Source organism: Ixodes scapularis, unplaced genomic scaffold (assembly GCF_016920785.2).
Source record: "Ixodes scapularis isolate PalLabHiFi unplaced genomic scaffold, ASM1692078v2 PGA_scaffold18__7_contigs__length_3171195, whole genome shotgun sequence".
Classification (NCBI taxonomy): domain Eukaryota; kingdom Metazoa; phylum Arthropoda; class Arachnida; order Ixodida; family Ixodidae; genus Ixodes; species Ixodes scapularis.
Window position 1 is genome coordinate 2,830,469 of NW_024609844.1, and position 23,505 is coordinate 2,853,973.

At 45.7% G+C, this 23,505-nt stretch overlaps 1 protein-coding gene across 1 annotated transcript in view; it reads right to left on the reverse strand.

Annotated features, from left to right (window-relative positions):
- The window catches only part of LOC115323018, a 189,103-nt gene that overhangs the window by 66,162 nt on the left and 99,436 nt on the right, over nt 1-23,505 (reverse strand). Inside the window, exon 10 of the mRNA XM_040205305.1 lies at nt 10,679-10,787. Within this exon, the coding sequence (XP_040061239.1) occupies nt 10,679-10,787 (109 nt within the window). The remainder of the gene's footprint in view (nt 1-10,678; nt 10,788-23,505) is intronic.

The following is a 23,505-nucleotide window of genomic DNA, read 5'->3' on the forward strand; positions in this document are numbered from 1 at the left end:
AAGGAGTAAACGCTGACTCCCTTCGGGGTAGTCCAGAGATGTGCCTGTAGTGATACCTCTCAAATAAAATATAAGATTCTAGTGTTCAGTGGAGTCAATGCACCAGATCTGCCCCCCCCCCCCCCCCCCCTCCCCGTAGAATCTAGTGACTCGATTATCCAATAGCGCCAGGTGACCCTCTTCTGGCCTGGCGTGGCCAGCGAACTCTCTCCAATAGAATCAGATTCAATTTTTGATGGAGTCAGGCGACTCCCTCAAAACAGCATGCATTTACGTGCGTGATCTTTTGTTGGTGTGATGTTTTGTCGCGTGCTCTTGTGTCGCTCTGCTCTTTTGACGCCGTGCGGTTTTCTCGCGTGCTGTTCTATCGCTGTGCTTTTTTGACGCGGTGCTGTTTTGACGGGTGATGTTTTGTCGTGTGCTGTTCTATCGTGGTGCTCGCTCGTGGCACTAACTGTGCTACAGCCACATCTTCTTTCACAGATTTCTTTGTATTTTCCCTGTGAGAACGTGCTGTCGACATTGGGTACTACAAAGAATGGCATCAACCTAAACAGAAGGACATCGAGGCGCCCTTATACGTCATACAAAATGCAGTTTGCGTTCAGATGCGAACACGATCCCACTCACCGCGATATCCGTGCTTCGAATAACGCATGATGATAAGTTTAAGGAGAAAACTTGGCCCGCGGCATTCTAACCATGGATGTCGCAATGACTCGCGTTTCTAGACTGTCATTTTTAAGATGTATGAGAAGTGTGACCCCGGCTACAATCTACCTAATGTAGTCGGCGCCTCAGGAAATATCATCGTCTGTAAGCACAGCTTTCATTTAGACACTTTCATTTAACCCATATGTAGCGCAGCGCTTTCCTGAGAAACAGTATTTAAATACAAAACCTCGAGAGGGAAAGAAATGAAGGAAAACACAACAAACAAAGTCCTTTGTGTTTTTCCTTCGTCTCGGGGTTTCATATTAAAATATGTTCAACCATCACCAGCTAATTTGAACCCTAACTTTTTGTTCGTTGAAACAGTATTCTTTAACATCCAATCTTTTTTCAATTGTTATCGTATCATTAGATAAGTCAATCACCAAGCGTCGCTACCTTTTAGAAGGCGTCCTTGTCAACCTGTGTCTTCAAGGAGGTAACCTGCTAAGAGTTAATGCGGAGCATTATTTTGCTTCTATCCACAAAAAGTAAGAAGTTAAACCGCCACATATTTTTTTTATAAATCAGTGATGGCTTGCACTAAAGCGGTTAGAAATTACTGCACCGCGGATCAGAAGCCCACATCAGCGAATAAAAGCTCCACAGCTTGGCATCTTCCGATGGGCTGCGTCACAGCCTCCTTTAAAATGACAAAGCCTGGCAGATCGTCACGTGACGCGGCCGCCGAAAGTGAAAAGGTAGAACGGCAGGCAAGAGTCATGTAACGGGCGCCCCGCTGCGGCGAGAAGCTGAAACACACGTGTTCCGAGCGATGGAATGTTCCTTTCGTGCTTCTCGCGTTCTTTGGGCCACCGCTTCTTTTCTTGTCGGGTTTGAAAACCATGTTTCGGGCTCTCGCCGCTGCAAAAGCTGTACGGTGAGCACCGGACTCCCCGAGACAGGCTCTCTCTCTGCTACCAGATCCTCGCGCTCCAAATCTGCGACCGGGAACTGCCAGGCTTTGGGAGTATTGGCGACGTGAATGATCGAAAGCGTCGTTGTGGTCGGCCCACCACAAATGGCCGAATGCTGACTATGACGTCGGCAAAGGATTCCTCATTGACGCAAATAAGAGAAATGAAATAACTTCACTTCCACGGTGTTGGCAGTGTTGCTTTGAGAGCGCAATGATTTCAGGCTTTCACCATGCTCATTACAAACACCATCGAACTTGTTGTTCGCAAGGTAATGACGTAACAAAAGGTAATTAAACGAGGGCGCCATCTAAACATCTCGCCGCTCATAGAGGAGGCTATGGCTGGGTTTACATGGATACGATCGCGGCGCATCGAATCGAGCAGGGACCAGTGACACCCACCTTGTCTCTTTACTTCTTCCTCTCCTACCATACTACCTATCAAAACAGTCAAATCTCGACTCGATGAGCTATGGTCGCATCTATGAAAATGCAGCCATAGATGAGCTGGCTGAGCTAGCTTGTGTGCTTAGCAGCCGTGCAAACTGGGCAGCGCTAAGTCCGCGTGACGCTGGCGGGGCCACGCGGTGAACGTGTGCAAGCGCACACCAGCTTGGCGCACGCGGAGCGAAAGCTCGTGCTGCGGAACCCAGGGATCCTCGGTTCGATCCCCACTCATGCACGTTTCGATCTGGATGAGCATCGTACCGGCATGTGGTCGTGTAGCACTACTGCGAGGTTCACGTTAAAGACCCCAGGCTAGCGGTTGTAGTGCACTGGGTAAATTTCTCATCTACAGCTGGGAGACAAATCGCACTTTGAGGCAGACTAAATTTTAGGCTCAATAAACATACACAGACGCCAATTTATTTTTAAAACCTGTGCCACAAGCCATGCCAGCTTTTCGGCAACACTGAAGACAACACGGATTGATGTCACCATCTAGGGGTCAAATTTTACGCTTCTTAATGATGGTCGCCGTGGGGCCTCAGCCTTACGTAGTCCGACTGTAGCTATTGGGCAAGAGATCGAACTATAGGGGGCGCTTTATGGAGCTTGTTATCTCCACAAGCATCTGTTTACTGACAAAGAATAACAAAAAAATGGAACCTTGCCTAGCACGTTCTGGGCAACAAGCGCTTCGCTCTAACCAGAGCCTGGCTCTAACCAGTGTTTTGGTCGCACGAGCAGCGGCCTTCGAATCGTCGTCTTTGATTTCTCTGATCAAAAAACAAACAAGAAAATTCGGTTTATTTTCCCCACAGCTGAAGCGTACCGCTAGAGGCGTGACCATTTGATCTCTTCCTCAATAGTAAAAATATGTATTTTGGGTTAAACAAGCACACATTATTGTGCACTTGAAAGAAGAAGTGGAGTTGTATTGGGCTTGCCATTGTGCTTGAGGATCAAGCTGATCTCTGAAATACTTCACGCCACTTCCAACCCACCTCATATATTTTCAATATTTCTATAGTTAAGTAATGTCGGCCGTACTTTAACATCTATGCATATATGATAAAATAGAAAACCTCTGCTTTAATATGCAGGTTTCAGAGAAATTCCGGCATTATTCTTCATCGTGTGTTACTTACCCTACAACATGCCGTATAATGTTTTTGCTGCATTCTGACAAACGGTAAACATTTTTGTTTTCCCCAAACGTGGCTTTTCGGGCCATTACGAAGTTATCGCTCCCCGAACATAATTCGGCCCCAGGAGAGTCTGGCAGGTTGGAATCCGCTTCTTCCCCGTCATGTGGGCAACCAAGCCTGCGCGTCAAGAGAGTATATTTTTTTTAAACATTCTAATTATTAGTGCAGTGTATATTCCAAGTTCATAAAAACGTAGTGACATGGCGATATTCACGGACAATATATTAAAAGAAAGTACCTCTATATAAACGTGCACGCTTTACTCTCTTTTTTTGGTTTGGATACCCCTTTATCGCTTTAGTGCGAAATGCAATAAAGCATCGGCTGCAAACAGTTCCGTCGCGCTGTGTCGCAAAAGTGACGCAAATTTTGTCATTAAAACGTGACCCTCTTACGTTAGACAATGGTGTCCTTTCAGGCGGAGATTGCGAATCTGGTTTCGGTATCATCAGATTTTCAGAACAAGATTTGACAATGAATAACTCCAATTGCGTGCTCGATTCAGGATTTTTGAAAATTTGGCTGGCCTTCAATATTGATGGTCTCTATTTCTTCAATGTAAAGATATACTATAAAATGTCTAATTGAAAATTGATTCCTGAATTGTCGTATTATCCACATGTTTCGGTTTCCTTATCTCCTGAACACATTGTCCGCCTGGCGATAAAAAAATATTGTGTAACGCAATTAATTCTTGCGCCGCATTCACACTGGCGGCTGAGTAGCATTTTTAAAGTGGTTGCAAACGCGGCTGCTGAAAGAAGCACTACAATTTCACGCGCATTTGATGATGAGAACGAGCAGATCGGCTTCGCGGATACAATTCGAGCGCCAGTGTGAATGCAGCTTTAAAGCGACACTTAAAGTTCCGGCAAGCAGACGTTGTAAGCAGCTACGAGGAGGCACAGCAGCGCTTGGATAAGTCGTATGCTGCACGTGCGTGAGCCGCGAGCCAGCTCTACACTCGGCGTTCCATTTCAGGAGTCCGGAGAGCAGGAGAACGGCATGCCATTTGAGGAAATTGGCAGTCGAGCACATTTCTCAAGTTGTATCACTACGCGATATGGTGTTATCTTCTATCCGTGCGTTACTTACCGCTTTTAAATCTATAGCCGCTGTTTATGTGTAGAGTTCCTGGCTAATAAATTTGTGTATTTGACGGTGTTTCCAGTTGTGGTATACTAAAAGGGACGGCATTCCAGCAGGCGGCGGTGGCGCTAGCCCTGCGTGCGGCACGCCGCCAGACCTCGCGACCTCCAGGAATTCATCATTAAAACATCAAGCCTTTCACCAGGAAAAGCCTGTCTCGGCTCTCTAGGTCACGATATAACACTAGCGAAGGCTGATACTCTGAGCAAAAATATGTCCGGGTCTTTGCTCAAGTTCAAGTTCAACTTCAAGTTTAAAGACATCTGCCGGATGCTTTACATAAGGAGGGAGTAAACAAGTTAAAGGTTAAAAAAATCTAACAATAAGAAATTTATGGCAAGTAAGAACAAATAGAAAAAGGATACAAAATATAAAAAAAGGCTTTGCACTTGGAGCGAAAAAAAAGATGCTTACTATCGGATACCCTGAGTTCAGTCAAGGAATTCCAGTTGTTCCAGTTGAATTCATAAACGATTACAACGATTACAATCATGCACTACTTGGCACATATACGATTATAGAACGATTACAATTATGCACTACTTGGCACATATTTTCCCCACTTTCCCTGGAATTCACTGGAATTCCAGTTGAATTCCAGTGAAAGTGGGGAAAATATGTGCCAAGTAGTGCATGATTGCAATCGTTCTATTTTGAAAGAATGATCACACTGAAGAGATACAGAGGAAGGAGGATGAAAATAAGTGGATCTTAAATGTGGAAGGTTATGACAGGTTATAAAAGAAGCACAGTTGAGACAGTTTTCTACCTATAGATAAAACCGAAAGACTGGATTCAGATCTGTGTTCTGACATGCTCGTGAAAATGAGTAGTTCTGATGAATGAATCAGGCCGCTTTGTTTTGTGAGGATTAGCGATTAATAATCAAGTGGGCTTGACGATGATTCCAAATTATGCTTTCGTATAGTAGCTGTGAGTGAACAAATGGTTTATATGCTGTGAGTTTAGTAAAAGGTAATGCTTGATTTAAATTTCTCTGAAAAAATACATTACTTCTCGCTGCCTTCTTTAGCACGGTCTTAATACGAAAATTCCATATTAAGTCTTCTGTGATAGTGATTCCAGTGTATTTGTAACAGGATACATTTTCTACGTAGGCCGAGTTTAATAAATATTTGGCGTTATGTTGATCAACATTAGGATTAATTAAGATGACTTGGCTCTTAGAAGAGTTTTTTATGGGAGCACAATAAATCAACAAGGGGGCAGAGCAAAAATTGCACGATCTTTCATCTGTGTGCTGTCGCACTTGTTATTTTTATTGTCCTGCTATTTGAACACGCCATGCGTTTGACCATATCGCGTATCAGATATAATAATTTTTTTTGGTAAGGTTTCTTTTTTAATTACCGACTTTATGTGGCCATTCCACACCTTCTACCACTTTTTTGTTTCTAATCGTTTGGTGGGGCAAAATAAATCAAAGTATTAAAACATGGAACACGTAAACAAACATGGATATCGCCGGCGTCTCTTTCCACAGAAGCAGTGTTTTCGCACTATGGACAAATTTGTAAAAGTAATAAATTAATGGTGCCAAACTGACTTAGTTTTTAATACTTTGCAAAGGCGTGTGATCATGTTTCCCACCCTTAACGTCTCCAGAGATCAAGATGCTTGCTCGAGAACGATCAAATTGTGCGTTGGCTAGAAACATATTTGAATATGCGTCAACAATTTGTACAAGTATAAAATGTTTCCTCTGAAACTGCTGGTTATGTCAGGAATACCCCGATGCTCTGTGCACTGTGCTCGACTTTTTGTTGTTTCTTGTTTTCATCAACATTCGACAGTCGATAAATCAATGCAGTGCCTTTTTTGCAGACCACTGTGTGTTGTTCTCAGATATAAGTTGTGCAGAAGATCAACATACTCTTAAAACTGGCTTCATACATTCATACACCTTAGAACTGGTGTTTATTTTGGAAAATGGTATGAAATGTTACGTTGAACACATACATTAACTATACGTAGTGGTTAAAGCTTCATAGAAATAGTGAATTTTAAAAAGAAAACTTTGCTGCTGCACTCTCAGAACAAAGGTAGCGGCCTACTCAAATCATCAAACCATTATTGTAATTTGCCAATTCTGTGTGGGATACACACACAAGAATTAACATCAACCATCTAGAAAAAATTATAGAAATCGCTAGGCAGTCGTGTTCAATAGGCGAAACGTTCGAGCATGAGTCCAGACTCCCACCTTTAGAGCGCTCTTAAATAGATAGTTTAACGCGTACCATGTGCACAAATCAAAGCATGTTCCAAGAATGAGGCGATGCTACCGCTAATCGGGCTGATAAACCTGGCGATCTTCAAGTCTTCCACACTCTTAAGTTCCTCTACCTCAGTGCGCACAGGTGCTCGAGCTTCTCCTCAACTACCTCACTCCTCCTCGCCAATCCCTCGTGTTACATGACCTCCCCATTAACCAACGAGCGTCGAGCACCCCAGCCCCTCTCTAACCTATCAACCAATCAGTGTCCAGCCTCGCATCCACGTTTTTATCTGGACTTCACGAAATGCCAAGCACCAGGCCAGAAACGTTTTACGTTAAAAATTAAAAAAAAAAAAATAACTGAAGGCCGACATGTTACACGCTACTCGATTCCATCTACACCTCCACTGAAGCGGATGGAGGAAAAAGAAAAACGGAACCGTTCCTAGAGGCACTTAGCTTCAGACACGCCTCCCGGCGATTCCTCCACGGCGGAATTCTTCGAGATTTTTCACCCCATTCCATCATTCCCGGGGATGTCGGAAGACGACATTATACCAACATGTATCGTATAAAACCGAATTTTGGTGCAAAATATAAATATACGTGTTCGTATATCTTTAAAAAAATCTGCTTTACAAGCACTCCAATGCTTCTAAAGCAGATGCTTTCTAATTCACTGATTCATGAATCAGTGAATTTTAAGATTTTCTCTAGCCGTGACAGTTTCAGTTGTTTTGTCGTTAAAACAAACACAAGCGATTTCCAATCTGGCAACAGCGTGGGCAAAAGAACAGCGGCCAGTTTTTCTTTGCACTAATTGCGCTAAGCATCAAGGGCTTTTGAGGGCTGGTTTTTCTACAGTGCAGAACGCATCTAACCTATAGGTTAGATGCGTTCTGCACTGTGTTGTATTAACTGGAGGTTGCAAACTAGCCAAGTGCTTATCTTTGGCATCCCTCGAAATGTACCCATCACATTCATAGCAAGTATTGATGCCACGTGACGACAGCTAACATATTTTATATATTTGAAATAGCGTAAAACAACAGTCATCTGCCACAAAGAGCACAATAAATCTTCCAGTGTCAGTGAAACTCACATATTCACCACGCTGACTTCAGTTTGAGGTTGACAGTCGCATTTTTGAACGCTACTTGAATACAACTCCGCTTCCACTCAGTCGAGTAAATGAAAAAGGAACACTCATTCAAAAGGCATCTGGCTTCATAGACGTTTCTCTGCGATACCTTCACGAAAGAATTATTCTAAATGTTGTACTCTACTTTAGCGTCCCGGGGATGTCTGGAGACGAGTTTATACCGACATATTGCCACGCGCGTCGGCGAGTGACCGCGTGCGTGGCCGAATGGTTACCGCGCTTGACTGTCGCGCGGAAAGTCTAGGTTCGATTCCAGTCAGTGGAATGTTCTTTTATTTATTCTTCAACAGTGCGTTCTCGCGACTTTGAGATCATTCTTGTCTGATCGAATTCCGAATTTTCTAGTCGTCAAACATTCTGGGCCGATTGTTCTAGAATAGAAGCCGGCGGGCGTACATAAGGGGATCCGAGGCGTGGCGAGCAGCGGTCAGTCTCGCTCCAGCGATCGATCCTGCTGTTTCGCCGACATCGACGCTTGCAACGGTACCTTTCTTTTATTTAGTTCTGAGCACAAGTTCACCTCATTAAACACTTTGTTTCTTTAGCTATTCTTCCACTCATCATTTGTCATTCGTGACATTTTGGTGGAGGTGCGGGGTAGCACCTTATTTCTCTTCATCGTACCCTTCCGAAGACCCGTTCGGCAGAACAGTGCCTCCAAAATATTTACTTCGCACTGGAGGGAACGGCGAGACAATGGTTTGAGAACCACGAGGGTTCCCTCACGACGTGGGAGACTTGCATGGAGGAGCTAAAGCGCACCTTAGAAAACGAACACCGACGTAAACGAGCCGAGGACATCCTTCAAAGAAGGTGCCAAGGTCTGACCGAGAGCGTGACAAGCTTCACTGAAGATGTCCTGCGCCTGTGCGCCCGTGCCGTTCCTGGATCCGCCGAAAACAAGAAGCTGCGCGTTTTCATGAGAGGCGTGGAAAGCGAGATTTTTGGCGGCCTCGTTCGCAATCCACCGACGACCGTGGATGAATTTGTTGCTGAGGCAACGAACATTGAGCGAGCACTGTCGGTTAGGGCGGGTCGTTATCAGAGACTCACCGGCGTAGCTGCCACCTCATCCCTTCCATCTTCCCGCCCTGACCTCGGTGAAGTTGGCATCGAAAACCTTTGGCAGGTCATTCGGGATGTGGTCCGAGAAGAACTGAAGCGGTTGCTTCTTTCTTCAGAACGACCCGCCGCTGTTTCAATCGCCGAGCCTGTTCGCGAGGAGGTACACCGGGCCCTCTTGCCAGAGGTCCCCGTCTCAGTGGCTCCCGAACAGCCGGTCCTGACCTACACCGCCGCCGCCAAAAGAGCACCTCCCGTCAAAGGACACTACCAGCCAGCTCCCAGACGTGAGGCACCGGCGCCGCAGTATGCTCCACGCCCGGAGCAGCGTGGTGCGAGGAAGACCGACGTTTGGAGAACGGCCGATCGACGCCGCCTGTGCTACCACTGTGGTGAAGCGGACCACATCTACCGACGATGCCCCTACCGTCAGCTGGGCCTACGAGGGTTTGCGTTCAGCGACCCTCGACCACGTCTTGGAGAGCGACCTCGGGACATGGAGGACTACCTCCGCCGCTCTTCATCTCCTGAGTCGTCTCCCCGCCGAGTCCGTTCACCACCTCCTCGACGCTTGCTATCGCCCTTCCGTCGGTCTCGCCGAGAAAGACGCCACCTCCCGGCAATGCCGGGAGGTGGCGTTGCCGATGACGAACGATGCCGAGATCCTCCGAGATCGTCGGAGCTCTCCCAGTCTAACGCCGCAACACCCCGAAACGACGTTTCTGTAACAGTTTCGAATAACCTCCACGTTATCATCGACAGCCACGCCGCGACGGCACTCGTCAACACCGGAGCAGTCTATTCCGCTTTGGGTGGGAGGCTCTCCCGCCGCCTTCGAAAAGTCATGACGCTGTGGGATGGACCTCAAGTACGAACCGCCGGGGGACACCTCATTACACCAGTCGGGAAATGCACTGCTAGCGTCGAGATCCACGGTGAGACGTGCCCTGTGAAGTTCGTCGTTCTACAAGACGGTTCTAGAGACGTCATTCTCGGCATGGACTTTCTGTATGAATACGGCGCCGTCATCGACCGTGGTGAGAACAAATTGACGCTGCGCAAGCCTGTTCCGCCTTCAGAGAAACCCCGAACAGCGTCAGCCGCCGTCCGAGTCGCTGCCGACCACGTGAACCTGCCGCCGCGATCAAGTGTTGTCGTACCCGTTGTGACCGATGCAGCTACCTGCGGCGAAGTTGTTTTGGAAGGCAACCTTCAATTGTTCCTGGGAAGAGGAATAGGCGTCGCAAGAGGAGTGGCTGAGCTTCAGGATGGGCACACCGTGGTCCTCGTGACGAACTTTCGACAAGAAACGCAACACCTCACGAAAGGTGCCGCTGTAGGCCACTTCGAGGAACTTCGGAACTCCTCCGAAATCGCCGCGATTGCTGAAGAATCATCCCCAACTCAGCAGGATATTACGCCGTCAACGCAGCTCGACATTGACCCCAAGCTTCGAGGCTCGAAGCGACGGCAGCTGAGTAACCTCCTCGCCGAATATAGCGACTGCTTTGCGACGTCTTCATGGGTGCCCCAAACCGCCGTTGCGAAGCATCTCATCGTTACCGAGGACGACGTGCTCTCTGTACACCGATCGCCGTACAGTGTCTCTGTAAAAGAAAGGAAGGTAATTCAAGAGCAAGTGCAAGAAATGCCGAACGACGACATAATCCAGCCTTCAAGCAGTGCGTGGTCCTCTCCAGTGGTGCTGGTTAAGAAGGAGGACGGAACGCTTAGGTTCTGCGTGGTAGTTTTTGCATGCATCTTTCAGATCTGTTGCTACTTACAGGTGTCCAAGTTCATGAGCAATGCGGTGTACTCCCTTACGGGTAAGGCCATCATCTTCCACAATTCCCACTCTTTCTGCTTGGCAGATAGTCCCAAGATATGCATAACCTAAAGGGAGTGTAATAATATATTATACATTACAAAAATGAGATACTGGTTCCTTCTTGCGTGAAATAAGCAAGCGACAAGGTGCTGCGAACGTGTCACTATTTACACATTTTCAGGTGGGAGACGTATTCCTAATTCTGACCCGTTTTCAATTAACTGAAATTGTTCTATTGCTCACAGTTGAAGTTTAACACGCTCCTACATCTAAAACACGCAGCACAATTAATGCATCACTTAAAAAATATAGAAAAAGATTATCATGAATGCACTTCAGAAAGTGAACCGTTCATCCGTGTCTTGTTTGGTTCTTACGCGAAGGTAACCTGGAGATATCTTAAAAGGTAGGCACAAAAAAGAAAACCTAGAAGAATTTCTTGTACCTAGAGCATAAAAATTTGCGGAACGTGGTTTATTTTCAAAGGATTCATGCTTCGTGATTTGGCTTTTAATGTTCTTATAAGCCAATTCCACTGTCTTATTTTGTGCGCAGAGATAATGAAATGGACGGTATTTGCCACCTCCAGCGTGTTTTAGGTCGCCTGTAGTTTGAAGTGTTCTCAATGAACTACCGTCTACACCTGGCCGCATTTCAGGATAAACTTGAAAATGGTGTATGCTATCCATGGTCACGCAAATAAAGTGCTCACTTCTAATCAACTTTGTCTATTGTAGGCAATAAATCTTTATATGCATCCCTGACGCATATAATTGCTGCAGAATAGCATGCCTTGTTCAAGTAAGAATCCATATTTGTTTATTACACCTTCTTTGCCTCAGCCGGAAGTGTTCGATTCCGCCAAAAAAGAAATAGGAGTGGTACTTCTGTGGTTGGTGCCTTCCCCAGTCTCTGGTGAAGTCTTGGCGTCAGAACTAGCAATATTGTAATCTTTCTGTGTCCACTCAATTCAGAGTGAATCAACTGGGGCATTTTGAAAACGTTTTAATGGGTTTAGTTTATATCGTACCAGGGTACCACCGTGGCAGTCATTTTACACGATGTCTTTTTTTGTCTTCTCTAGCTTTCCGACAACGGGATTGCATTGATTAATTAACATGCTCGTAGACGCGTTAAAAAACCAAACGTTATTAAAGGGGCAGTGTAACAGTATTAATTTATAACGCATTTCTTTTTACAAGAGCTCACTTGCGCTAGTGGGACCCAAGTATTGTCGCACGCAGTGCCACTTAGCAAGAAACTTAATTCTTGCAGTAAATTTTCAAGGACAAAAGCGAGCATTTCTTTTCCAATCTTTCCTTCGCAAAACTTGATGACGTAGGTAGTAGCTTGCAGGTCTTAGTGTTGGCATGTAGTCCCTAAAATGACGATACTCTAATACGGCTCATAGCTTGAACCCGAGCATAGCGTGAGCACTTGGATTAGGTGCTCGATAATCAATAGCTCTACAAGCATTCGGGAAGTCGCTTATGTCCGTCCCCTGAAGTGGTGATGATAACCGAACCCTTAGAATGTCTGGAACTCGGCATATATTCGGCTCCATATCAAGCGGCCGCTTGTTCTGGCTGCCAGCTAAGGGGGTTAACGCTGTTTTTCTTTTCAACGTTGTTTCTAGAACTAAAATAGGGCGGGAAAAGCCACTCCCCGTCTTTCATCGGTTATAAATACCACGTATTCGTTCTAAGCAGTATTTTCGCAAGACACAAACAACGTTGCACAAACCCTTAAAGGGGAATGTAACACTAGAACGATTTAATTTTAGATCGTGTAAGAAAAAGTCCTAATTCAAAAACGGCTGAAAAATTTATATGCCGGGGAAACTGTTGCTAAATCAAAACTTAATATCGTGCTTCCGGCAAATTTTTGTTTTCAAATTTTTTCCTACGAAAGGACAAAATTATTTTTTTAGATTTCGGCGATTGTCACGAGTAGTGCGTTTAGGTTTTCCGACAGGCTTTAATTCATTTAACACAAGAAAATTTTGTGCAGGGTTTTTACAACTGCAATAGTGTCAAATGACCATAAAAATCAAATTATGCCTTTAATTAGCTCCGTAATATTTTAGACGATTGCCAGTTTGACAATTTTCTACCTGAAAATAATAAGCATACTTTTTGTGGCATTCAAAATAATGGCATAAATTATTTGCGGCCACGAGCGTGCCTGAAAAGCTAAGCCTGTGCTTTAGAGTGTGAACTTATCGATCCGAAATCGTGATAGCCAGCCGGCAACAGTCGGGCGGCGCCAGCGGTGGGAGAGCCAACGGTTTCACCCCGTCTCGTAATCTGGCTAAGGGTGAACGATAAGCACCTCTTTGCACGCCGATGGCTTCGGTATGTGCTACTTATACGAGCGAAACGCACACATGTTGAAGCATGACGCAGTAAAAGGCCTGATACTTCTTCACAGCAAAAGCGCACTTCGGCGATACGTAGTCACGTTCCGATTGGCCCGCCAGGGCCGTAGCTCCCGCCGTGCCGGCGTATTATGCGATCGCGGCTTCCTAGCCTACCCAATATGTCTCGCTTCAGGTACTAGACTAAGCGAAGCCACCAGAGGGATAGCTCACGTTTGAACAATGCAGCCGCCACTTCCAGGCATTCCCAATGTTTCTTGCTTTAGTCGCTAGATGGCGCCATTCAAAATGCGTTATAGGTTGCCTTGTGGCGTTTTTAGCTAAGATCGAACAACCATGTCCGGCGACCTTTTTTTAATTTTGCTGAAAATATATTTTGCTGGCTCCGTGCCCAAAAGTAATGCTTCCCTAAACAAGAAAATTGTCTTCGCGAAAAAAAAAATTATAAGCACCCTCTAGTCGCGTGCGAGATTTGCGTATCGCGGGATGTTGGCATTTCGAATGGTTTCTAAAAAAAAAAAAAAAAAAAAAACGGTTCAGTTTACGGTTCTAGAAATATTTGCTGACAAAATAGGTATAAGATTTGACAAAAGGTATGAATCACCAAGTATTAGTGTCGTTAGTTTCAGAAACCAAAATCGAAAATACGGCACATTGCCCAATAACGCCCTGGATTAGTTTCTTTCCTCCGTACCTATAAAAGCTAGGGTCTACACACTTTGCCAGTTTGTTACCCTGTAATTACCTCATATTTGCATGAAACATTATGTTCCTGGTTTGTAGGAGAAAGTTTCTACAATTGCTCAAACAGGGGCATTTGACTAAATATGCATTATTTTTAAAATTATTTTTGACAAAAAATGTTATCTTTTAACTTTTTCTAAACTCTCCAAAATTAAGGTTTATAATATGTTCTAACGGAATTTACAAAACACATAAAGCAATATTCGTGTGGTTTTTAATTTATAAAGGGAGAACACTCACCAAATTAACGCCAACGCAATGCCATGACATGCCTATTCTTCACAATTTTATCCTTTTTTCAAAGCGTAAAAATACTACGGGTGGTCAGGAAAAGGCGAGGTGACAGCACAGAGGTGGAAGGTAGTTTTGAAGAAAAAATTCTTTAAACATTTCTGTCCAACCGACCCAAAATTCGCACGGGCCGGAGTGATCGAGAAGCTCTTCCCTGTCGCACGCTTCGCGGTGCCTGTTAAAACAGCCGGCGTGTAGCGCCTCCCAGTACGCGACGTAAATGAAACAACCGGAGCGACTTTGCAAACAGATCAGCCTACAACATTGGCGGTAATATGATATAGGAGGCAGGGCGCAGCAGAACGTGCGCCGGCTGTGAGCGCCATTAGAACCGCTCCCGCGGAAAGCCGAAACACGCAAAGAAAATAAAAAAATACTGCAAAAAAAATAATTCCGACTGACTGAGATTGTCTTCAGATAGGATCGAATGAACATGTCCGGTCGGCATATTATTCTTTTTTTTTCAATGTTTACCAAAAGACATATTTTATTTGTTGTACACTAGCAAAAACGTACTCATTTTTTTTAACAAAGTAAAATTATATTTTGAGGAACAAATATCATGACGTCGCTGTCGGAATGCGCTCACGTTATAGCGACTGTCGTAAAACCGTAGCTTTAGATGTTAGAAAAAAGAAAACGTTATCGCCTTAGGTTTCATATTTGTTTGTGCAGAGACTGCACATAAAATAAAAGGAGGTAAACATGTATTATCGATTACAAAGCAGTTCAGAGCTCTATGGATCCGGATCTTAAAAGACTGGAAACTTATATTTTTTAACATGGTTTGGACGCGTGTGTTAAATATGTGCATAAATTGTCATTAAAATTGAAAACGTCAATCTTTCTAAAAAACACTCAAATGTACGAATATACTCCCTGGAGAATGAGAACATTTTGTCATTCTGTCCAGCTAGCTTGCACCTTTGCATTTAATAGCATCCAAATCAAACTCAAATGTAGGCAGGTTCCTAATCTTGCAAAAATTGGAAAATTAGTTTAACATAAATGCCATCCTAATTTTTTTTTTTACAGGTAAAGTCTCCTAACCAGTCCTGTCAGGCTCTTCGAAAATGTTTCGCAATATATTTGTATTTTTGAATCAACAAAGTGATAAATCTACAGAATTGCCATCATGGAAGTAGAAAAAGATAGGACGTTGACGACTTCAAACAAGGGCAAGAAATTGGTCGAAAACTGTAGCAAATCTGCAAACAGAAAGCACTGTGACAGGAGTTCGTGAAAAGTAAGAATCCATACGAAACTTTACAGATGAGCTTGAAGCACAAGTCAAGAGTTTTAAATACAGAATTCTCGATTTATCAGATCAGTGAATTTCGGAGCCTATCCTTCCTAGGGAGGCTAGGCTACTGACGATAAGGTGTAAATAATGATAAAATCACGTTTAAAGTGATGCAATTGAACGGAATTTAGTGAATCAAGATGTTGTGCGGACTTTCAGCGCTCGTCGCGTGCATTCTTTCTGCCGGACTCTGACTTGAATCGGTCAGGGCGCCCTCCTGGCACTCCACGGTGGAACATTTGTTTCCTGTTTTTCCTGTAGCGACCACTGTTTTTTTCTTCTCAGTGGCACCGCGACCTCGCGACCTCAATCTGCTTTTCGCAGGCATATAAGAATTTACACTCAAAAATATATGTTTTCTGCGTCTACTGTTCTTGCTACAAAGAACTGTGGTTGCGACGCGCCGGGACGCATACACTGCCACAAGTGAGAGGACTGAATTGCACTCGCAGCAAAAACAGAGTCCCACTCCTTTGCTTTCATGTCCTTAAGCGCCTTCACCCCAGTTTCCGGAAGGCGGATTGCTTTTACGTTCGGCAGTTTACTGTTCAGTGCGGCAACTATCTCTGACGCCGACTTGATCACCGACGTGGTTTTACGAAATTGCCTGGTGCTTGACAAGGACACCGATTACATCGCAGGTACTCTTGCATGTCCAGTTGCGGAAGACATTCACTTCGCTGACGTGAACTTGTTGCTCTGCAGCTTGTATTGTGGGTATTTATTCTTAAAGGGGCTTGCTGCACAGTTACTGACGTAGGTCACACGACCATACAATGGAATCTTGTCCTCAAGCCACTCGTGTACCTTGCTAACAGCGTAGCATGCGCGGGTGGTGTCGTGGCACATTTTGTCACGTGTGACGGCACAGCTGCAGGTTCCTTTTCTCGTCGCGACCATGCAGGTGAATATGGAGACTTGACTCGTGCTCCAGTGGTACGACTTGATTCCCTCGGGAAGGAGAGCCGCACAGTTCGCCGCGAAACTGAAGTGGAGAACAATGCTAGATTTCCGCAGTCAATTCCTTTCATCGCTTCTCGCCTTCCTCTGGAAGCGGCTGATATAATCATGCGATGTCCAATTCCTGCCATACTTTTGAAGGTGTTCCAGAAATGTATTCGGGTTCACTTCCTTCTTTATTAGATCGTCTTTTTCACAGGCTACGTAAAGCACTTCCTCATCTGGACTTTTAAGGTTCGGCGCTTCAGAACACCCAACCGAGGGGCATGTGCTGCACTGTTGAAGTAAAGACTTAGCACAAGGTGCAAAAAAGTCAAATTGGACGTTTGAGTGATTTATACAGCGTAAGGTTGGTCTGCCAGTAGGGGCGACACTGGTTTACACTGTAGACGAGCAATTTAGCCAGTGCAGTAGAACCGCTAGCCTGGGGTCTTTAACGTGCACCACGCAGTAGTGATACACGACCGCACGCCGGTAGGATGCTCATCCAGATCGAAACGGGCAGGGGTGGGGCTCGAACCCAGGATCCCTGGGTTCTGCAGCGCGAGCTTTCGCTCCACGCGCGTCGAGCTGGGTGTGCGCTTCAGCCCGCTCGGCCACCGATCCTTTTTTTTCTTCTTTATTGTCGGCCACCGATCCCAGCAGAAGGTGCACTGCACAAAGAAATGTCATGAAGGTCTTTGGCGTTCCTTATGACACCTGCAATTTTTTCCAGGGCGCACACAGCGAGCTTCGGGGTGGCGCAAAAAAACGGACACACAAACTTCATTCGAGGGAGCGTGCAGAACCCATTTTAGCTTCAAAGAATAGAATTTCGTAAGGCCGATGGCTGTGTCTGGGTGGGCTGTCTTATACATCCGATAAGCCTTGCGAATTGACCGCGTCATCACACGTCTCACAATATGCTCTATCGTTCCGTCCGCCATGACGTCAACGACGTTGCTTTTGTTGGGACTGTGCTGTGTACAATGAAGATCATCTTAGGTGTAATAGTCCATCGCTACCCGCAGTTCCAGCTCGCTTACTCTCCTTCTTCTGCATGGGTGAGGAATTGCCCACACTCCCAGTTTTTCTTTGTAATGTCTCGGTTTGCGGAGCAAACAGCGGGTGGTTGAAGGAATAACATCTTGAATTTCTTTCGTCGAGAGCGGCTCCGGTAGCAGTGTAAAAAAGACGGCAGCGCTCATGGCAGGAGTCCGGAGCACGAAACGCAGACCTAAGGTTCCTCAACCACACTGAGCAGGTACTGCAACTTTGTGCCAAAATTGCAGGCTTGTCTCTCACGCTATATGCTGTAGTTACGCTTGATTTTACCTTCTTGTGGCAAGCGCGTTCAATTTCTTCCTGCTTTCGCTTAACGTAAGACCTCCTACAGTGCTTTTTCAGGGCAGAACTTGGTTTCAAAGATGAAACTCCTGAAGAGTATGCACCCCTTTTCAGCTCTCAGACTGCTGCTTGTTCCGGGACGATGGTTTCCTCAGGATCCGTTAATTTCGACGATTCTGCAGTCATTTCCTCTAAAAGGCTGAAGCATTTCAAGCGCGCAAAGTCCGTCTCTCGGACAGGAACAGTTCCTTCAGGGCTTCTTCAACGAAGCAATGTCCAGATCCATCACTCTTGGAAAGTCCCTTTAGTAGTAAATTATTTTTCTTGTGCCTTCTGAGGTAATCGGCGCTGCACTTGAGCTTCGAACTGTAAAGTTCAGCCATTAAAACTGAGAACACGCACGTGATCCGTCACAGTAACTTTTCTTTGCAGTACCTTTACTCTTTTTGCGTTGTGCGGCCCTCCGCGGCGGCGGATCTGTTGGCGCTCGCAGGCGGCGCAGGTTCTGCCGCGCCCTACTTCCTACATCATGTTACCGCCATGGTTGTAGGCTAATCTGTTCGCAATGTCGTCCCCGTTGCTCCCTGTACGTCCCGTACACGGAGATGCTACACGCCAGCGATCGAAACAGGAACTGCGAAGCATGTGAAAGGGTAGGGCCTCTCGATCGCTCCGGCCCATGCGCATTTTTGGGTTTGTTGTACAAAAATGTATAAGGAATTTTAACTTCAAAACTACCGTCCACCATTGTGCTGTTAATTTATCTTTTTCTGAACACCCCTTAGCAGTTTTATGTTTCGGTTAAAATAATAAAATTGTCAATATTGGGTATGTCCACGCCCGATTCATGACAACCGCGTTAGCGTCAGTTGGACCACATTGTTTGCTTTATTAGTTCAAAGCCACCCAAAGGTTGCGCTATGTTTTTTTTTTTCAGATTCTTTTAGTACTTATTATGAACTTTAATGTCGAAATGTGTAAAGTATATTGAAGATGGCATTTTTAAATACGTTTCAAAATAAGGCATATTTAGTCAAATGCGCCTGTTTCATCAATTCTTGTGAATTTCGCCCGTTAACAAGGACAACATATATTATGCGATGATGAACAAAGTACACGGCAACACACGGAAAGTCTTAAGACCTTAGCTTTTATAGGCACCGAAAAACAAATAATCCAGAGCGTGATTGCGCAATTCGCCTTATTTGGAATACATTTTTTTTCTCAAAATAACGACCCTAATACTTGGTGATTAATATTTTTTGTCAATCCTTCCTATGTCTCATTTGGCAGTAAATATACCTAGAACCGTAGCCAAAACAGTTTTTTGGGGAAGCCGTCCGAAATGCTAACATCGCACGATACGCAAAACGTGCACGTGACTGGGAGGGTGCTTATAATTGTTTTAGAGCGCAGTTCTTAGACGCCCCTTCCGGCTTGAGCGGCGTCAGCGTCGGCGTCAGCGTAACCGCGCGGTGCATTATGGGACGTTTCGGCACGGTGCCGAAACGTCACCATGCCGAAACGTCGCGCAGAAGGGGGAGGGGTGACAGGGAGGCGGAGGAGGACGAAAGGGAGGATGAGGGGGAGGGGTGGAGGAGGAGGGGGAGGGAAAGGAGGAGGAAGGGGAAGGAGAAGTGAGGACGGGGAGGGGGGGCGGAGGAGAGTGGGAGGAGAAGCTGGAGGAGGAGAAGAGATGGAGGAGGCGAGGAGCAGAGCGAGGGAGGAGCAGATGAGGAGGGAGCAGGCGAGACACACCGTCCCCTCCGTACCCTCCCCTTCTCCTCCTCAAGAGCTGCGCTCTAATTCGGCATTACAGGGAGTTGTAAACGTCTTTCATTTTTTCGCAAAGACAAACTTTTTTTTTTTCTAAACAAGCATTGGTTTTGCTCTTCTGGGCGCGAAGACAGTCAAATACATTTTTTCAACAAAATTGAAAATGGTAGCCGGACATAGCTGTTCGATCTTTTCTGAAAACGCCCTGCCGATAGTAGGGACGACAATAATCTGCTCACTCTTCAAGTGCTGTTGCTCTCGGTTCTACGCGGCAGTTATCTACTTCCGGCGCTCGTCAGTCGGAATCGACTTGGTTCCTGCCTCAACCGCCACGTGCACATCAGACTACAATCGAGTGCTGAATCTACTCCCCTACGTCATGCTATTGCCGCGTGCGAATAGCTGAGTCAGGAGCGTGCTCGACTCCCACTCCGCTGGCTGGGGCTTGATCGCCGTTAGCGTTTGTGCTCTTTATCTTTTGTTTGCATGACTGGAATGTTTTAGATGACTCGAGAATCTTGTTTGTTCGAGCTCGGAAACTTCTGGATACCCACGCTCTTACAAAAGGTTTGCATGGTTGCTTGAGGCAGTCGACTTTCCGTCGCCGTCAAAGTATGCTTTTGTTACTTCATGCTTCTGGGCACAAGTTCGCCGCAATCAATGTTCGTTTTAAGTTTTAATTATCACCTTTATGCCTTTATTTGTGAAATTTTGGTGGAGGTGCGGGGTAACGCAATCTATGTCCTCGGTAAGTATCAACTCTGACATCAACGACGACCCGGTCTAGGGCCTCGGAAACGACCCGGGCTATAAACTCAACAAAGCCCATGGCTACGACCTCGACAATAACATGATGACGACTTCGATGACGACGACGGCGACGATGAAACGGACGACTTTAAAGACAAACCCCGGCTACGATGTCCACAAACAGCCCGACTACGACCTTGACGACGAGACTGACGACGACAATGACGTTGTCACAGGCGCCGAATGACGACATGAACAACGATCTCAGCGACGACTTCGACGGCGAGCCAAGGGCGTCCCAGACGATGACTTCAACGACAACCCGGACTACAGTCTTGACAAAGACCTTGATGACACCGAGGACAATACCGACGACGAGTGTGATGTCGACCGCGAAGCCGAACAGAACGACAACGCTCGGTTCGTCACTCAACGAGCGGAAGAAGTCCGCCGGCTCGGCCACACTTTGATTCAAGCCGCATAACTTGCTGACGACGGCCGGTACAATCTTTATCGCCACGACGCCCTGTTCCAGCCTGGCTACCAAGTGAAGATCTGAGCACCAATTCATCGTCGCAACGAGGAACTGTTGAAGTGGTGCTTCGGCCTTAAGGTAATTCGGTATCCGAGGGACCTAAACTGCGAGCCGTTGCCGGGCGTAAAATGAACATTGCCACTCCGCCCTCTGCGACCCAAAGGTGATTCACGCCGTCCAACTCGAACTGAACTATGCTCGATAGTACTGTAACATTCTGTGCATTACGTGACTCTGGGATTATCGCTTCTTTTGTTTTAAGTAGTAAATTTAATTTTGCGTTGCATCGGGAGCATCCGTTTTTTCAAGAGGGGAGTAATGCCGCGTGCGACTAGCTGAGTCAGTAGCTTGCTTTTCTTCCACGCCGCTTGCTGGGGTTTGATTTTCGCCAGCGCTTGTCCACTTTATAATTCTTGTGTTTGCATGACTGGAATTTTCCTGATGGCTCGAGAATCTTCTTGTTTGTTCGAGCTCAGAAAGTTCTAGATACCCACGCGCTTATAAAAGGAGCTCAGCATGGGTGCTTAAGTCAGTTGTCTTTCCGTCGGCATCAAAGTATGAACTATCATGATCAATATGAGTGCGAACACCGCTCCGCGTGGCCCGCGGTACTATCAGTGCCCCCTGTCGACTGTTTTTTGAAGTACACGTGCATCTTGGTTTCGAGACAATTCGTCTGTACCGATCGCCGCACCACACTGCGCTTCCGGGTCGTCTGCTGCGAAAAACGGTCGGCGAACCGGCGAAACTGTTCACCAATGACGAGCATTTTTCGCTAGCATTGTGCGCCAGCAAAAATAACTTGTATAAACATCCTTAGGTTCATGCTTTTTATTAGGAAGTTTTAGTAGAATATTCCCCTGACTCCGATAACAATACCCGATACTTCGCCGACGACATTAAGCATGCATTATATTGTTATCGGAGGTTTCAAAACAATCAACCAACCTTGGTAAGAGCTCGGTCAGCTGGTCAAGTTGGTAATTGACATTCATATTAAAAATATCGCAAAAAAGATGGGACAAAAAGGACGAAGAGGCGCTTTCCCTGTGTGCTGTTTCGCCCTTTTTGTCCCGTCTTTTTTTCACTACGTTTAAAATCAACCAAGACTGCCTATTATTTACTTCGCGTGAGTTTTGCGATAGCAAAGGACCACCAACCCGCACAGGCAAGAAGTTAGCGCGGTGCGAGCGTGGGTGATAGCTTTCATAATAAAAAAAAAAAAAACAGCGCGAAAGAAACGACGATGACGTTAAGAAACAGACGGGACGTCCTCGTCGTTTTTTTCGCGCTGTTTTCCATGATAAATTCCCACAAACTCGCCCGAATATCCATTCTTCTAGATGATACCCTTGGATCCTTAGCACCGTAAAAGCAACATGACACAGCATAACGTTCAGTGTCGCGGCGGGTTGTCGTGCGATGACCAGACCTATACTTTGCAGCTCGAACGCATTTTCAGGGGAATAATCTACTAAAACTTCCTAATCAAGAGGATAACTCTAGAATATTTATACAAATATTTTTGCGGGCGCACTTTGCTAGCGAAAAAGGCTCTTCGACATTGGTGAACAGTTTTGCGGTTGCGCCGACCGTTTTTCGCTAGCAGACGGCCGGGAACTGCAGTGTGGTGCGGCGGTCGCTAGAGACAATATGGCCTCGAAACCAAGGTGCACGTGTACTTCAAAGAGAAGTCAACAGGGGGCACTGATAGTACCGCGTGACACGGGGAGCGGTGTTCGCACTCATATTGATCGTTGTAGTACGCCCGTGAGCGATATGAAGGTGAACAGCCCTCTTCTTGTTTTTGACGCTCCTGGAAGTTTTGGATCAAGCTCTGTTCCAGAAGAGGGCTAGAACGCAAAGTTTAGACCCCCAAGCCACGTACCATTTGAGACGTTGAGAGTTAATATAGCCTTAGGGAGCCGTAAAACAAGCAAGAAACCAGGTAAGGTGTTCACCTTCATATTGCCGGCGGGTGTACGGTCTTTGTTACTTTATGTTTCTCGGCACAAGTTCGGAGCATTAAACGTCCATTTATGTTTTATTAATCAAGCTTTTTCTTAATTTGTGACGTTCTTACCGTGGCCGCGAAAATAGACCGGGAAGCCTTCATTGACAGGAATTTGCAGCCACCTTGGTTGCTTTACCAGCTAAACCTGTGCGTTAAATTTTGCTGAAGAGTGCCTGATCTTTTCTACGCGTAGTAGCTGTAATTTTGTCTGGCCACAGGTTCAAGTGGTTTTTTTTCTTTATTTTTACATAACCGTGTTAAAGAATGCATGGGTCTCAATTTTTCTGTTTACCAATAGCCAATCATAAATTTTTTTTCTCACTCGCACGGAAACATCGGGACAAAGCAACCCGTTCCTCTTTTTACCACGAATTCTCGCGATGTGAACATCATTAAGTGTCCGGTTGTTACCAGCGTGGTTATGCCCACTTCTCATTATGCCGTGGAATGTAGAGAGGAATCCTGGTCCCAACACTGAGGCAACCATTGACTAAACCACCAAGAAAAAAAATTGAACAAATCCCGGCGCAATCAATGCGGGGGTCAACCAATTAAGCGAAAGGGTTACAAATCATTTTAAAAAAGTTCAAGAACTGTCGGGCACTAAAAGGGAAATTACAGCTGTCTTATAAAACTTACGCTTGCTTGAAATAGTAGACTAAATATCATGCAACACCGAGACGACTCGAGCTTTGGCTATGACGTCG